General features: G+C 46.5%; 1 protein-coding gene across 1 annotated transcript; it reads right to left on the minus strand.

Annotated features, from left to right (window-relative positions):
* Positions 1-5,734: 5,734 nt before the first annotated feature.
* Positions 5,735-9,774, minus strand: LOC124023595 (extensin-2-like). The gene is made up of 3 exons (XM_046337975.1): positions 8,634-9,774; positions 7,223-8,572; positions 5,735-5,955 (listed from the first exon to the last, which is right to left on the minus strand). The coding sequence occupies exons 1-3, from the start codon at positions 9,772-9,774 to the stop codon at positions 5,735-5,737; spliced, it is 2,712 nt and encodes a 903-aa protein (XP_046193931.1).
* Positions 9,775-16,990: the final 7,216 nt, after the last annotated feature.

Here is a 16,990-nt window from a genome sequence, read left to right on the forward strand (position 1 = left end):
CTAGGCTACCCTGCCACCTCTACACTCTAACCACTAGGCTACCCTGCCACCTCTACACTCTAACCACTAGGCTACCCTGCCACCTCTACACTCTAACCACTAGGCTACCCTGCCACCTCTACACTCTAACCACTAGGCTACCCTGCCACCTCTACCCTCTAACCACTAGGCTACCCTGCCACCTCTACACTCTAACCACTAGGCTACCCTGCCACCTCTACCCTCTAACCACTAGGCTACCCTGCCACCTCTACACTCTAACCACTAGGCTACCCTGCCGCCCCAGTAGAGGAAGATGGTTCAAGGTGGAGGGATCCTGAGAGGAGTGGTGTGACTAGTAGATCTGTTGGGTTTATCCCTCTGTTCTGGTACAGATCTACTAGTCACACCACTCCTCTCAGGATCCCTCCACCTTGAACCACCTTCCTCTACTTTCTTCACTGCCTCAGCATATGACAACTTCTGCACTACTCTAACCCTGGAATCCTCAACCTGCCTCTTTCGCATGGCACATTTCCGATCCCCAGCCCCATGAGCACCCCTACAATTAACACATACCTTTTCTTTCCACAATGCTACACATTCCTTTATCTCATGCCCTTCTGCACACTTCTCACATCTCGGAACCTCCCTTCTGCACACTTCTCACATCTAGGAACCTCCCTTCTACACACTTCTCACATCTAGGAACCTCCCTTCTACACACTTCTCACATCTAGGAACCTCCCTTCTCACATCTAGGAACCTCCCTTCTACACACTTCTCACATCTAGGACTTTCTTTTTTTCTATTGTGTTATTGACTGTATGTTTGTTTATTCCATGTGTAACTCTGTTTTGTTGTTTTGTGTCGCACTGCTTTGCTTTATCTTGGCCAGGTCACAGTTGTAAATGAGAACTTGTTCTCAACTAGCCTACCTGGTTAAATAAAGGTGAAATAAATAAATAAATAAACATAGCCAATCTGTGTATAAACCCTAAAACGTTTGGTTTTCATCAGTTCAGAACCTAGTTATGAACCTCAGCTATCATAGCCAGTTGTATCAACTTCAAAACAGTCTGACGGACATTAATGAAGCCTATGGATTGAGTAGAATATAATATAACTTTGTGCCAAGGATGCAAGTCGTATATACATGTAGTTATTACTATGTATGAGGTCCCCACATTGTAGCCTGTACATTTAATATATTCACTGATCATCTACTGTAGTTATTACCACATTGTAGCCTGTACATTTAATATATTCACTGATCATCTACTGTAGTTATTACCACATTGTAGCCTGTACATTTCATATATTCACTGATCATCTACTGTAGTTATTACCACATTGTAGCCTGTACATTTAATATATTCACTGATCATCTACTGTAGTTATTACCACATTGTAGCCTGTACATTTCATATATTCACTGATCATCTACTGTAGTTATTACCACATTGTAGCCTGTACATTTAATATATTCACTATATTCACAATGACACAAACATTAATTTTCACAGTCTGCTGCCTCAGTTTGTATGATGGCAATTTGCATATACTCCAGAATGTTATGAAGAGTGATCAGATGAATTGCAATTAATTACCAAGTCCCTCTTTGCCATGCAAATGAACTGAACCCCCCCAAAACATTTCCACTGCATTTCAGCCCTGCCACAAAAGGACCAGCTGACATCATGTCAGTGATCCTCTCGTTAACACAGGTGTGAGTGTTGACGAGGACAAGGCTGGAGATCCATCTGTCATGCTGATTGAGTTTGAATAACAGACTGGAAGCTTCAAAAGGAGGGTGGTGCTTGGAATCACTGTTCTTCCTCTGTCAACCATGGTTACCTGCAAGGAAACACGTGCCGTCATCATTGCTTTGGACAAAAAGGGCTTCACAGGCAAGGATATTGCTGCCAGTAAGATTGCACCTAAATCAACCATTTATCGGATGATCAAGAACTTCAAGGAGAGAGGTTAAATTGTTGTGAAGAAGGCTTCGCTTTCTTAATCTAATGTATTTGTTTCCGTATCAGGGCATAAAAACTACAATTTGTCTCCTGAATTAGCCTAGTACACATGTGCACCCAGCTATATCCTGTTCCTGAGCCTTTACCCGGATTCCCTGGCTAAACTAGGGTCGTCTCTAGTTACCACATCCACAAAGTCGGAAGACCCGCCTACTCGACCAATCAAATGAGGGAGTGTGACGACGCGTACGGCGATTAACGGTTTGTGGGAAACGACCAATCAGACGAGGGAGTGGGATGACTCGGTATGCCACCGATTGACAGACGAGAGCTAGAAACGGTTGACACTAGAAACAAGCATTTCTCTGCACCTGTAATAAGACCTGTAGAGGATGTGTATGAGACAATGCAATTTAATTAGATGTTATATCTATAGCTAGTTAACCAATCATTGTAAAATGATTTGAAACACAAGCAAATACTTTACTGTGCAAATGTATTGATGTTTCCAGTAAACATCTGAATAGGAAATATAGCTATCAGGTGGTCAGTAATCCTTTGATTTGTAAACCAACCCCGTCTGTTTCTGGCCTCTTGGATGTGTTCCGCATCGGGTTTGTCGGTCAACAGCCAGTCCCTCCATACAGTCATTGGTTTTACCACGAGTGTCCGCTGCTCTTGTCTATGCTCCTCTCCTCTGATATACATGTAGTAATTCACAATACCCACCACACGATGGCAGTGTTTCCTAACAAAGCCCGAGTTTGAGTTTGAGATTATTTTATTTTTACAGGGACAATGCACATTAATCAACGTTTCAGTAAAAATGCTGGTTTTAGCCAGCCGGCTAATTTTCAACCGCAGTCCCTGGGCAGGTTATTAAAAACAATTACAATATAGACAATAGCAACATAGGACAAGCAAGACATAGCAACATAGGACAAGCAAGACGTAGCATACAGACAGAGCAACATAGGACAAGCAAGACATAGCATACAGACAGAGCAACATAGGACAAGCAAGACGTAGCATACAGACAGAGCAACATAGGACAAGCAAGACGTAGCATACAGACATAGCAACATAGGACAAGCAAGAAATAGCATACAGACAGAGCAACATAGGACAAGCAAGACATAGCATACAAACAGAGCAACATAGGACAAGCAAGACGTAGCATACAGACAGAGCAACATAGAACAAAAAGCAGCAAGACAAAATTCATAAAAGCAACAGCTTTGAATGGTGGTTTAATTATTTATTTGTTTGACTAAAAATGTACTGATTATGACCTCAATATCATTAAAAAAATGGATTTCAATCTTTCCTGAAATTGTCAGTATTTAATTTAACATACGTGTTACTTTTAATGGCACAATTTTTCGACTCCCAATTTCAGTCATGTAGAATGTAACGGAACCATATTCTAATGACAGACCAAACAGGACGGTGTGAGTTCTATAGAATGTAACGGAACCATATTCTAATGAAAGACCAAACAGGACGGTGTGAGTTCTATAGAATGTAACGGAACCATATTCTAATGAAAGACCAAACAGGACGGTGTGAGTTCTATAGAATGTAACGGAACCATATTCTAATGACAGACCAAACAGGACGGTGTGAGTTCTATAGAATGTAACGGAACCATATTCTAATGAAAGACCAAACAGGACGGTGTGAGTTCTATAGAATGTAACGGAACCATATTCTAATGAAAGACCAAACAGGACGGTGTGAGTTCTATAGAATGTAACGGAACCATATTCTAATGAAAGACCAAACAGGACGGTGTGAGTTCTATAGAATGTAACGGAACCATATTCTAATGAAAGACCAAACAGGACGGTGTGAGTTCTATAGAATGTAACGGAACCATATTCTACTGAAAGACCAAACAGGACGGTGTGAGTTCTATAGAATGTAACGGAACCATATTCTAATGAAAGACCAAACAGGACGGTGTGAGTTCTATAGAATGTAACAGAACCATATTCTAATGAAAGACCAAACAGGACGGTGTGAGTTCTATAGAATGTAACGGAACCATATTCTAATGAAAGACCAAACAGGACGGTGTGAGTTCTATAGAATGTAACGGAACCATATTCTAATGAAAGACCAAACAGGACGGTGTGAGTTCTATAGAATGTAACGGAACCATATTCTAATGAAAGACCAAACAGGACGGTGTGAGTTCTATAGAATGTAACGGAACCATATTCTAATGAAAGACCAAACAGGACGGTGTGAGTTCTATAGAATGTAACAGAACCATATTCTAATGAAAGACCAAACAGGACGGTGTGAGTTCTATAGAATGTAACAGAACCATATTCTAATGAAAGACCAAACAGGACGGTGTGAGTTCTATAGAATGTAACAGAACCATATTCTAATGAAAGACCAAACAGGACGGTGTGAGTTCTATAGAATGTAACGGAACCATATTCTAATGAAAGACCAAACAGGACGGTGTGAGTTCTATAGAATGTAACAGAACCATATTCTAATGAAAGACCAAACAGGACGGTGTGAGTTCTATAGAATGTAACGGAACCATATTCTAATGAAAGACCAAACAGGACGGTGTGAGTTCTATAGAATGTAACGGAACCATATTCTAATGAAAGACCAAACCAAACAGGACGGTGTGAGTTCTATAGAATGTAACAGAACCATATTCTAATGAAAGACCAAACAGGACGGTGTGAGTTCTATAGAATGTAACGGAACCATATTCTAATGAAAGACCAAACCAAACAGGACGGTGTGAGTTCTATAGAATGTAACGGAACCATATTCTAATGAAAGACCAAACCAAACAGGATGGTGTGAGTTCTATAGAATGTAACGGAACCATATTCTAATGAAAGACCAAACCAAACAGGACGGTGTGAGTTCTATAGAATGTAACAGAACCATATTCTAATGAAAGACCAAACAGGACGGTGTGAGTTCTATAGAATGTAACGGAACCATATTCTAATGAAAGACCAAACCAAACAGGACGGTGTGAGTTCTATAGAATGTAACGGAACCATATTCTACTGAAAGACCAAACAGGACGGTGTGAGTTCTATAGAATGTAACGGAACCATATTCTAATGAAAGACCAAACAGGACGGTGTGAGTTCTATAGAATGTAACGGAACCATATTCTAATGAAAGACCAAACAGGACGGTGTGAGTTCTATAGAATGTAACAGAACCATATTCTAATGAAAGACCAAACAGGACGGTGTGAGTTCTATAGAATGTAACGGAACCATATTCTAATGAAAGACCAAACAGGACGGTGTGAGTTCTATAGAATGTAACGGAACCATATCTTAATGTAGGTCTGTAGGGAAGATAGGTCCTGTGGAGATGCTCATATTGAAACGTTTCATATGTTTCCTTTGTCCGGCATCTCGCAAACACACTCATCAGCGTCCCTGACTCTAGTTGTCTACTTGAGTCTACTGCGAGCTGGGCTAGTTCGTTCCACGCCAGGCAAGCTGGGCTAGTTCGTTCCACGCCAGGCAAGCTGGGGTAGTTCGTTCCACGCCAGGCAAGCTGGGGTAGTCCATTTCACGCCAGGCAAGCTGGGGTAGTCCGTTCCACGCCAGGCAAGCTAGGCTAGTCCGTTTCACGCCAGGCAAGCTGGGGTAGTCCGTTCCACGCCAGGCAAGCTGGGCTAGTCCGTTTCACGCCAGGCAAGCTGGGGTAGTCCATTTCACGCCAGGCAAGCTGGGGTAGTCCGTTCCACGCCAGGCAAGCTGGGCTAGTCCGTTTCACGCCAGACAAGCTGGGGTAGTCCGTTCCACGCCAGGCAAGCTGGGGTAGTCCGTTTCACACCAGGTGAGCTGGGCTTGTCCGTTCCACGCCAGGTGAGCTGGGCTTGTCCGTTCCACGCCAGGCGAGCTGGGCTTGTCCATTCCACGCCAGGCGAGCTGGGCTAGTCCGTTCCACGCCAGGCGAGCTGGGCTAGTCCGTTCCACACTAGACCCCTGGCCTGTGCCGAGAGACTGTTAGCCGTTTGTGAGACTGGTGCTAAAAAGTTGCTAAGAAGGCAAATCCGGGGAGACGGAGGTGAACATAACGAACACACCACCGATTCCACTCAGTCGTGAAGAGCCAGACGCTAATAGAACTCAGTCAGATCCATAATATAAACATTCTGAGCTTTGTTCAACATATATAGTTTTATTATTAGCCAATCATTTAAAACAAAACAAAATGACAAGAAGTCTGGACTTCAGTGTTCTCATAAATGTTGTTCCAGACATGGGTGTGGGGGATGAAGAGTTGGGTTGGATCCCGTCCAGGTTGGGGGATGAAGAGTTGGGTTGGATCCCGTCCAGGGGGACCACGTTTACTACCGTGCCACTGGCTCTCAACCTTGGCTGCTAGGACCTCTCCCCTGCATCTCCCTAGCCAATCCACCAGGGGTACTTGGGAAGACCCATGAGAACATACAGTAGACATGATGATCAGTTGTACAAACAGGGGGGGTACTTCGGGCAGAGAGAAATGTGATTGTGGGTACCATATAGGAAATAAAACCGGTTGAGAAGCTCTCCTTCAACAGCCCTTTACTGTACGCTGAGTCAGTACTGGCTAGAGCTACGAGCTACACACTCATTAGTGTTCTAACTGGTCCTCATTACCAGGATGCATGCTGGGAGAGGGACGCAGCCTGGGGGCCCATGTGGCGATGGAGTCAGGATGGGGGGGGATTAGGGTACATGGGTGTGTGGGGGGTAAGAGACAGAGGGACCTCACTGAGCGAACATGGAAAGAAACATTTGGCTTCAGTTCACCATTTTTACAACTCAGCACCACTACATGTCAAATCACTATGGATATCAAACTACAACTACAATTCACTAAGGTGTGTAAAACGTAACTTTACCACAAACAATAACACAACAGAAAGAGGGCTAAACCTGACCTAATGTTAGGAGGTGGCAAGAAGGCCCAATGTGTAGGAGGTGGCAGGAAGGCCCAACGTGTAGGAGGTAGCAGGAAGGCCCAATGTGGAGGAGGTAGCAGGAAGGCCCAACGTGGAGGAGGTAGCAGGAAGGCCCAACGTGTAGGAGGTAGCAGGAAGGCCCAACGTGGAGGAGGTAGCAGGAAGGCCCAACGTGTAGGAGGTGGCAGGAAGGCCCAACATGTAGGAGGTGGCAGGAAGGCCCAACGTGTAGGAGGTGGCAGGAAGGCCCAACAGGTAGGAGGTAGCAGGAAGGCCCAATGTATAGGAGGTGGCAGGAAGGCCCAACGTGTAGGAGGTGGCAGGAAGGCCCAACAGGTAGGAGGTGGCAGGAAGGCCCAACGTGTAGGAGGTGGCAGGAAGGCCCAACGTGTAGGAGGTGGCAGGAAGGCCCAACGTGTAGGAGGTGGCAGGAAGGCCCAACGTGTAGGAGGTGGCAGGAAGGCCCAACGTGTAGGAGGTGGCAGGAAGGCCCAACAGGTAGGAGGTGGCAGGAAGGCCCAACAGGTAGGAGGTGGCAGGAAGGCCCAACAGGTAGGAGGTGGCAGGAAGGCCCAACAGGTAGGAGGGTAGGAGGCAGGAAGGCCCAACGTGTAGGAGGTGGCAGGAAGGCCCAACAGGTAGGAGGTGGCAGGAAGGCCCAACAGGTAGGAGGTGGCAGGAAGGCCCAACAGGTAGGAGGTGGCAGGAAGGCCCAACAGGTAGGAGGTGGCAGGAAGGCCCAACAGGTAGGAGGTGGCAGGAAGGCCCAACAGGTAGGAGGTGGCAGGAAGGCCCAACAGGTAGGAGGTGGCAGGAAGGCCCAACAGGTAGGAGGTGGCAGGAAGGCCCAACAGGTAGGAGGTGGCAGGAAGGCCCAACAGGGAGGTGGGAAGGCCCAGGTGGGAGGTGGCAGGAAGGCCCAACAGGTAGGAGGTGGCAGGAAGGCCCAACAGGTAGGAGGTGGCAGGAAGGCCCAACATGTAGGAGGTGGCAGGAAGGCCCAACAGGTAGGAGGTGGCAGGAAGGCCCAACATGTAGGAGGTGGCAGGAAGGCCCAACAGGTAGGAGGTGGCAGGAAGGCCCAACGTGTAGGAGGTAGCAGGAAGGCCCAACAGGTAGGAGGTGGCAGGAAGGCCCAACGTGTAGGAGGTGGCAGGAAGGCCCAACAGGTAGGAGGTGGCAGGAAGGCCCAACATGTAGGAGGTGGCAGGAAGGCCCAACGTGTAGGAGGTGGCAGGAAGGCCCAACGTGTAGGAGGTGGCAGGAAGGCCCAACGTGTAGGAGATGGCAAGAAGGCCCAACAGGTAGGAGGTAGCAGGAAGGCCCAACGTGTAGGAGATGGCAGGAAGGCCCAACAGGTAGGAGGTAGCAGGAAGGCCCAACGTGTAGGAGGTGGCAGGAAGGCCCAACAGGTAGGAGGTAGCAGGAAGGCCCAACATGTAGGAGGAGGAAGGCCCAACAGGTAGGAGGTAGGGAAGGCCCAACATGGGAAGGCCCAACATGTAGGAGGTAGCAGGAAGGCCCAACATGTAGGAGGTGGCAGGAAGGCCCAACATGTAGGAGGTGGCAGGAAGGCCCAATGTGTAGGAGATGGCAGGAAGGCCCAACAGGTAGGAGGTAGCAGGAAGGCCCAACGTGTAGGAGGTGGCAGGAAGGCCTAACGGGTAGGAGGTGGCAGGAAGCAGGAAGGCCCAACGTGTAGGAGGTGGCAGGAAGGCCCAACGTGTAGGAGGTGGCAGGAAGGCCCAACGTGTAGGAGGTGGCAGGAAGGCCCAATGTGTAGGAGGTGGCAGGAAGGCCCAACAGGTAGGAGGTAGCAGGAAGGCCCAACATGTAGGAGGTGGCAGGAAGGCCCAACATGTAGGAGGTAGCAGGAAGGCCCAACATGTAGGAGGTGGCAGGAAGGCCCAACATGTAGGAGGTGGCAGGAAGGCCCAACGTGTAGGAGGTGGCAGGAAGGCCCAATGTGTAGGAGGTGGCAGGTAGGCCCAACATGTAGGAGGTGGCAGGAAGGCCCAACGTGTAGGAGGTAGCAGGAAGGGCCAACAGGTAGGAGGTGGCAGGAAGGCCCAACGTGTAGGAGGTGGCAGGAAGGCCCAACGTGGAGGAGGTAGCAGGAAGGGCCAACAGGTAGGAGGTGGCAGGAAGGCCCAACATGTAGGAGGTGGCAGGAAGGCCCAACAGGTAGGAGGTGGCAGGAAGGCCCAACATGTAGGAGGTAGCAGGAAGGCCCAACAGGTAGGAGGTAGCAGGAAGGCCCAACAGGTAGGAGGTGGCAGGAAGGCCCAACATGTAGGAGGTAGCAGGAAGGCCCAACAGGTAGGAGGTGGCAGGAAGGCCCAACGTGTAGGAGGTGGCAGGAAGGCCCAACATGTAGGAGGTGGCAGGAAGGCCCAACAGGTAGGAGGTAGCAGGAAGGCCCAACAGGTAGGAGGTAGCAGGAAGGCCTAACATGTAGGAGGTAGCAGGAAGGCCCAACATGTAGGAGGTAGCAGGAAGGCCCAACATGTAGGAGGTAGCAGGAAGGCCCAACATGTAGGAGGTAGCAGGAAGGCCCAACATGTAGGAGGTAGCAGGAAGGCCCAACATGTAGGAGGTGGCAGGAAGGCCCAATGTGTAGGAGGTGGCAGGAAGGCCCAACAGGTAGGAGGTAGCAGGAAGGCCCAACAGGTAGGAGGTAGCAGGAAGGCCCAACATGTAGGAGGTGGCAGGAAGGCCCAATGTGTAGGAGATGGCAGGAAGGCCCAACAGGTAGGAGGTGGCAGGAAGGCCCAACATGTTGGTAATGGCAGGAAGGTGGGTAGAGGTTAGATTGTTAATCAGGCTGTAATACGCAGGGCGCTCGTTTATGAGGCGCATCGTACCATTAGCATTACCGTTCGCTTGCTAGCAACATTTTCCATTATTTGTGAGCAAAGTATTAAAACACACTTGTGTTATAGGTTCAGAAGTCAATGCTTTACAAAGGAGCACAGTGTATATTATACCATTTTATTGGGAGGGAATTAAAACATCGTTTGGAATCCATTTAAATGTTCTAGAGCTTTTTTAAAAATATTTGAGAGTGGTTCAGAGACTTGTGCTTCCCTACGGAACTCCTTGTGAAATTTGGAACTCAGGACGTTCAGATCATTAAATATAGTTGGCTGAGGGTTCTTGTACACTAAAGTGGTTGGACTGGACGGGCGGCTCCACAGTGAAATGGTGTCATGAAACCAAAACCAGTAGTGGTGCTGATGGCTCTGTACTCATTTACATACAGTACCAGTCATACGTCTGGACACACCTACTCATTAAAGGGTTTATCTTTATTTTGACTATTTTCTACATTGTAGAATAATAGTGAAGACATCAACTATGAAATAACACATATGGAATCATGTAGTAACCAACAAAGGTGTTAAACAAATCAAAGTATGTTTTATATTTGAGATTCTTCAAAGTAGCCACTCTTTTCCTTGATGACAGCTTTGCACACTCTTGGCATTCTCTCAACCAGCTTCACCTGGAATGCTTTCCCAACAGTCTTGAAGGAGTTCCCACATATGCGTAGCACTTGTTGGCTGCTTTTCCTTCACTCTGCGGTCCAACTCATCACAAACCATCTCAATTGGGTTGAGGTCAGTTGATTGTGGAGGCCAGGTCATCTGATGCAGCACTCCATCACTCTCCTTCTTGGTCAAATAGCCCTTACACAGCCTGGAGGTGTGTTGGGTCATTGTCCTGTTGAAAAACAAATGATAGTTCCAATAACTGCAGACCAGAAGGGATGGCGTATCGCTACAGAATGCTGTGGTAGCCATGCTGATTAAGTGTGCCTTGAATTCTAAATAAATCACAGAAAGTGTCACCAGCAAAGCACCCTCACACCATTACACCTCCTCCTCCATGCTTCACGGTGGGAACCACACATGCAGAGATCATCCGTTCACCTACTCTGCATCTCACAAAGACACAGTTTTTCAGTTTTTTTATTTATTAACTAGGCAAGTCAGTTAAGAACAAATTCTAATTTCCAATGACGGCCTACCGGGGAACAGTGGGTTAACTGCCATGTTCAGGGGCAGAACGACAGATTTGTACCTTGTCAGCTCGGGGATTCGATCTTGCAACCTTTCAGTTACTAGTTCATCGCTCTAACTACAATGCTACCTGCTGCCCCTAATGTCCATTGCTCGTGTTTCTTGGACCAAGCAAGTCTCTTCTTCTTATTGGTGTCCTTTAGTAGTGGTTTCTATGCAGCAATACAACCATGAAGGCCTGATTCACACAGTCTCCTCAGAACAGTTGATGTTGAGATGTGTCTGTTAGTTGAACTCTGTGATTGTCAGCGCCGTGTGTATAGGTGGCAGGGAAGTCAGGCGCAGGAGAGTCAAAATGGAGTCTTTTAATAAATGTCCACGGAACATGCTCCATAACACCAAAAGTACAGACATGAAGAAACATGGGTACGAGGACCCGTCGCGCACCAACACAACAATAAACAACACTGACAATAAAACAATAAAACATTTAGTTATTTGGGCTGCAATTTCTGAGGCTGGTATATCTAATGAACTGATCCTCTGCAGCAGAGGTAACTCTGGGTCTTCCTTTCCAATCTGAGGCTGATATATCTAATAAACTTATCCTCTGCAGCAGAGGTAACTCTGGGTCTTCCTTTCCAATCTGAGGCTGGTATATCTAATAAACTTATCCTCTGCAGCAGAGGTAACTCTGGGTCTTCCTTTCCTGTGGCGGTCCTCATGAGAGCCAGTTTCATCACAGCGCTTGATGGTTTTTGCGACTGCACTTGAAGAAACTTTCAAAGTTCTTGACATTTTCCGTATTGACTGACCTTCATGTCTTAAAGTAATGATGGACTGTCATTTCTCTATGCTTATTTGAGCTTTTCTTGCCATAATGTGGACTTGGTCTTTTGCCAAATAGGGCTGTCTCCTGTATACCACCTCTACCTTGTAACAGCACAACTGATTGGCTCAAATGCATTAAGAAGGGAAGATATTCCACAAATGAACTTTTAACAAGGCACACCTGTTAATTGAAATGCGTTCCAGGTGACTACCTCATGAAGCTGGTTGAGAGAATGCCAAGAGTGTGCAAAGCTGTCATCAAGGCAAAGGATGGCTACTTTGAAGAATCTCAAAAATAAAATATATTTTGATTTGTTAAACACTTTTTTGGTTACTACATGATTCCATATGTGTTATTTCATAGTTGTGACGTCTTCACTATTATTCTACAATGATGAAAATAGTAAAAATAAAGAAAAACCTTCGAATGACCATTTTGAATCCCACCGTACCTTCTCCGCTATGCAATCTGGTTCCCGAGCTGGTCATGGGTGCACCTCAGCCACGCTCAAGGTCCTAAACTATATCATAACCGCCATCGATAAAAACAGTACTGTGCAGCCGTCTTCATCGACCAGGCCAAGGCTTTCGACTCTGTCAATCACCACATCCTCATCAGCAGACTCAATAGCCTTGGTTTTTCAAATGATTGCCTCGCCTGGTTCATCAACTACTTCTCAGATAGAGTTCAGTGTGTCAAATCGGAGGGCCTGTTGTCCAGACCTCTGGCAGTCTCTATGGGGGTGCCACAGGGTTCAATTCTCGGGGCGACTCTTTTTGTCTGTATGTATCAATGATGTCGCTCCTGCTGCTGGTGATTCTCTGATCCACCTGTACGCAGACGACACCATTCTGTATACACCTGGTCCTTCTTTGGACACTGTGTTAACTAACCTCCAGACGAGCTTCTGTGGCCTGTATATACCAAGCTGCCTGTATTTACCAAGCTGCCTGTAGCCTGTATATACCATGCTGCCTGTGGCCTGTATATACCAAGCTGCCTGTGGCCTGTATATACCAAGCTGCCTGGAGCCTGTATATACCATGCTGCCTGTGGCCTGTATATACCAAGCTGCCTGGAGCCTGTATATACCAAGCTGCCTGTAGCCTGTATATACCAAGCTGCCTGTAGCCTGTATATACCAAGCTGCCTGTGACCTGTATATACCAAGCTGCATGTATATACCAAGCTGCCTGTTTATACCAAGCTGCATGTACATGCCAAGCTGCCTGTATATACCAAGCTGCCTGTATTTACCAAGCTGCCTGTCTATACCAAGCTGCCTGTATATACCAATATGCCTGTATATACCAAGCTGCCTGTGGCCTGTATTTACCAAGCTGCCTGTATATACCAATATGCCTGTATATACCAAGCTGCCTGTGGCCTGTATATACCAAGCTGCCTGTCTATACCAAGCTGCCTGTCTATACCAAGCTGCCTGTATATACCAATATGCCTGTATATACCAAGCTGCCTGTCTATACCAATATGCCTGTATATACCAAGCTGCCTGTGGCCTGTATATACCAAGCTGCCTGTATATACCAATATGCCTGTATATACCAAGCTGCCTGTGGCCTGTATATACCAAGCTGCCTGTCTATACCAAGCTGCCTGTCTATACCAAGCTGCCTGTATATACCAATATGCCTGTATATACCAAGCTGCCTGTCTATACCAATATGCCTGTATATACCAAGCTGCCTGTATATACCAATATGCCTGTATATACCAAGCTGCCTGTATATACCAATATGCCTGTATATACCAAGCTGCCTGTCTATACCAAGCTGCCTGTATATACCAATATGCCTGTATATACCAAGCTGCCTGTGGCCTGTATATACCAAGCTGCCTGTCTATACCAAGCTGCCTGTCTATACCAAGCTGCCTGTATATACCAATATGCCTGTATATACCAAGCTGCCTGTCTATACCAATATGCCTGTATATACCAAGCTGCCTGTATATACCAATATGCCTGTATATACCAAGCTGCCTGTATATACCAATATGCCTGTATATACCAAGCTGCCTGTGGCCTGTATTTACCAAGCTGCCTGTATATACCAAGCTGCCTGTATATACCAAGCTGCCTGTATATACCAATATGCCTGTATATACCAAGCTGCCTGTGGCCTGTATTTACCAAGCTGCCTGTATATACCAAGCTGCCTGTGGCCTGTATTTACCAAGCTGCCTGTATATACCAAGCTGCCTGTATATACCAAGCTGCCTGTATATACCAATATGCCTGTATATACCAAGCTGCCTGTGGCCTGTATTTACCAAGCTGCCTGTATTTACCAAGCTGCCTGTATATACCAAGCTGCCTGTGGCCTGTATTTACCAAGCTGCCTGTATATACCAAGCTGCCTGTGGCCTGTATTTACCAAGCTGCCTGTATTTACCAAGCTGCCTGTATTTACCAAGCTGCCTGTATATACCAAGCTGCCTGTCTATACCAAGCTTGTCATGTTTTGTCATTTATTGTCTTGTCCTTGTGCTTTCCCTTCTGTTCGTTTCCCCCTGCTGGTCTTATTAGGTTCGTTCCCTTTTTCTATCCCTCTCTCTCCCCCTCCCTCTCTCTCTTCTCTCTATCGTTCCGTTCCTGCTCCCAGCTGTTCCTCATTCTCCTAACTCACTCATTTACTCTTTTCACACCTGTCCCCTATTTTGTCCTCTGATTAGAGCCTCTATTTCTCCCCTTGTTTTCCGCTTCTGTCCCTGTCAGATCCTTGTATGATGTTCGCTGTTCTGTGTCCTGGTCTCGCCCTGTCGTGTTTTGTCTTCTTCAGATGCTGCGTGTGAGCAGGTGTCTTAGTCTGCTACGGTCGGTGCCTTCCCTAAGCAACCTGCAGTCTGTGGTCGAGTCTCCAGTCAGTCCTCGCTACTACGAGTGGATTTCAGTTTTTCCTGTTTTGTTTTCTCCTTGTTATATCCAGGATTATTACTTTTGTCATATACTGGAATAAAGACTCTGTTTTCGTTAAGTCGCTTTTGGGTCCTCATTCACCAGCATAACAAAGCTGCCTGTATATACCAATCTGCCTGTTTATACCAAGCTGCATGTACATACCAAGCTGCCTGTATATACCAATCTGCCTGTTTATACCAAGCTGCATGTACATACCAAGCTGCCTGTATATACCAATCTGCCTGTTTATACCAAGCTGCATGTACATACCAAGCTGCCTGTATATACCAAGCTGCTTGGTCCATAGAGCCTCTGGTAAAGGGTTAGGGTAAACACTGCTGGTACATAGAGCCTCTGATAAATGGTTAGGGTTAACACTGCTGGTCCATAGAGCCTCTGGTATAGGGTTAGGGTAAACACTGCTGGTACATAGAGCCTCTGGTAAAGGGTTAGGGTTAGGGTTAAACACTGCTGGTACATAGAGCCTCTGATAAATGGTTAGGGTTAACACTGCTGGTCCATAGAGCCTCTGGTATAGGGTTAGGGTAAACACTGCTGGTACATAGAGCCTCTGGTAAAGGGTTAGGGTTAGGGTAAACACTGCTGGTACATAGAGCCTCTGGTAAAGGGTTAGGGTTAGGGTTAACACTGCTGGTCCATAGAGCCTCTGGTAAAGGGTTAGGGTAAACACTGCTGGTACATAGAGCCTCTGGTAAAGGGTTAGGGTAAACACTGCTGGTACATAGAGCCTCTGGTAAAGGGTTAGGGTTAGGGTTAACACTGCTGGTCCATAGAGCCTCTGGTAAAGGGTTAGGGTAAACACTGCTGGTACAAGAGCACACTGCTGGTACATAGAGCCTCTGGTAAAGGGTTAGGGTTAACACTGCTGGTCCATAGAGCCTCTGGTAAAGGGTTAGGGTTAGGGTTAACACTGCTGGTCCATAGAGCCTCTGGTAAAGGGTTAGGGTAAACACTGCTGGTCCATAGAGCCACTGGGAAAGGGTTAGGGTTAGGGTTAACACTGCTGGTCCATAGAGCCTCTGGTAAAGGGTTAGGGTTAACACTGCTGGTCCATAGAGCCTCTGGTAAAGGGTTAGGGTTAACACTGCTGGTCCATAGAGCCTCTGGTAAAGGGTTAGGGTAAACACTGCTGGTACATAGAGCCTCTGGTAAAGGGTTAGGGTAAACACTGCTGGTACATAGAGCCTCTGGTAAAGGGTTAGGGTTAGGGTAAACACTGCTGGTCCATAGAGCCTCTGGTAAAGGGTTAGGGTTAGGGTAAACACTGCTGGTCCATAGAGCCTCTGGTAAAGGGTTAGGGTTAGGGTAAACACTGCTGGTCCATAGAGCCTCTGGTAAAGGGTTAGGGTTAACACTGCTGGTCCATAGAGCCTCTGGTAAAGGGTTACCGTGGTATTATATACAGCTACAGAGCAGAACCAGGGTATTATATACAGCTACAGAGCAGAACCAGAGTATTATATACAGCTACAGTACAGAACCAGGGTATTATATACAGCTACAGAGCAGAATAGAGACATGGTATTATATACAGCTACAGAGCAGAACCAGGGTATTATATACAGCTATAGAGCAGAACCAGGGTATTATATACAGCTACAGAGCAGAACCAGGGTATTATATACAGCTACAGAACAGAACCATGGTATTATATACAGCTACAGAGCAGAACCAGGGTATTATATACAGCTACAGAACAGAACCAGGGTATTATATACAGCTACAGAGCAGAACCAGGGTATTATATACAGCTACAGAGCAGAGACATGGTATTGTAAACAGCTACAGAGCAGATACATTGTATTATATACAGCTACAGAGCAGAACCAGGGTATTATAAACAGTTACAGAGCAGAACCAGGGTATTGTATACAGCTACAGGGGCAGAACCAGGGTATTATAAACAGCTACAGAACAGAACCAGGGTATTATATACAGCTACAGAGCAGAGCCATGGTATTATATACAGCTACAGAGCAGAACCAGGGTATTATATACAGCTACAGAGCAGAACCAGGGTATTATATACAGCTACAGAGCAGAGCAGAACCAGGGTATTATATACAGCTACAGAGCAGAACCAGGGTATTATATACAGCTACAGAGCAGAACCAGGGTATTATATACATCTACAGTACAGAACCAGGGTATTATATACAGCTACAGAGCAGAACCAGGGTATTATATACAGCTACAGAGCAGAACCAGGGTATTATATACATCTACAGTACAGAACCAGGGTATTATATACGGCTACAGAGCAGAACAAGGGTATTATAT

This window comes from Oncorhynchus gorbuscha, unplaced genomic scaffold (assembly GCF_021184085.1).
Source record: "Oncorhynchus gorbuscha isolate QuinsamMale2020 ecotype Even-year unplaced genomic scaffold, OgorEven_v1.0 Un_scaffold_1651, whole genome shotgun sequence".
In the NCBI taxonomy this organism is placed as follows: domain Eukaryota; kingdom Metazoa; phylum Chordata; class Actinopteri; order Salmoniformes; family Salmonidae; genus Oncorhynchus; species Oncorhynchus gorbuscha.

Excerpts from the sequence above, each read along its gene's own strand:
- LOC124023595 (XM_046337975.1), bottom strand. The coding sequence starts at position 9,774 with ATGCGCCTCATAAACGAGCGCCCTGCGTATTACAGCCTGATTAACAAT. Across the intron at positions 8,573-8,633 it reads TGCCACCTCCTACACGTTGG|GCCTTCCTGCCACCTCCTAC; the intron begins GCCTTCCTGCCA and ends CCTACCCGTTAG. Across the intron at positions 5,956-7,222 it reads CTTCCTGCCACCTCCTACAC|GCCAGGGGTCTAGTGTGGAA; the intron begins GTTGGGCCTTCC and ends CTCTCGGCACAG.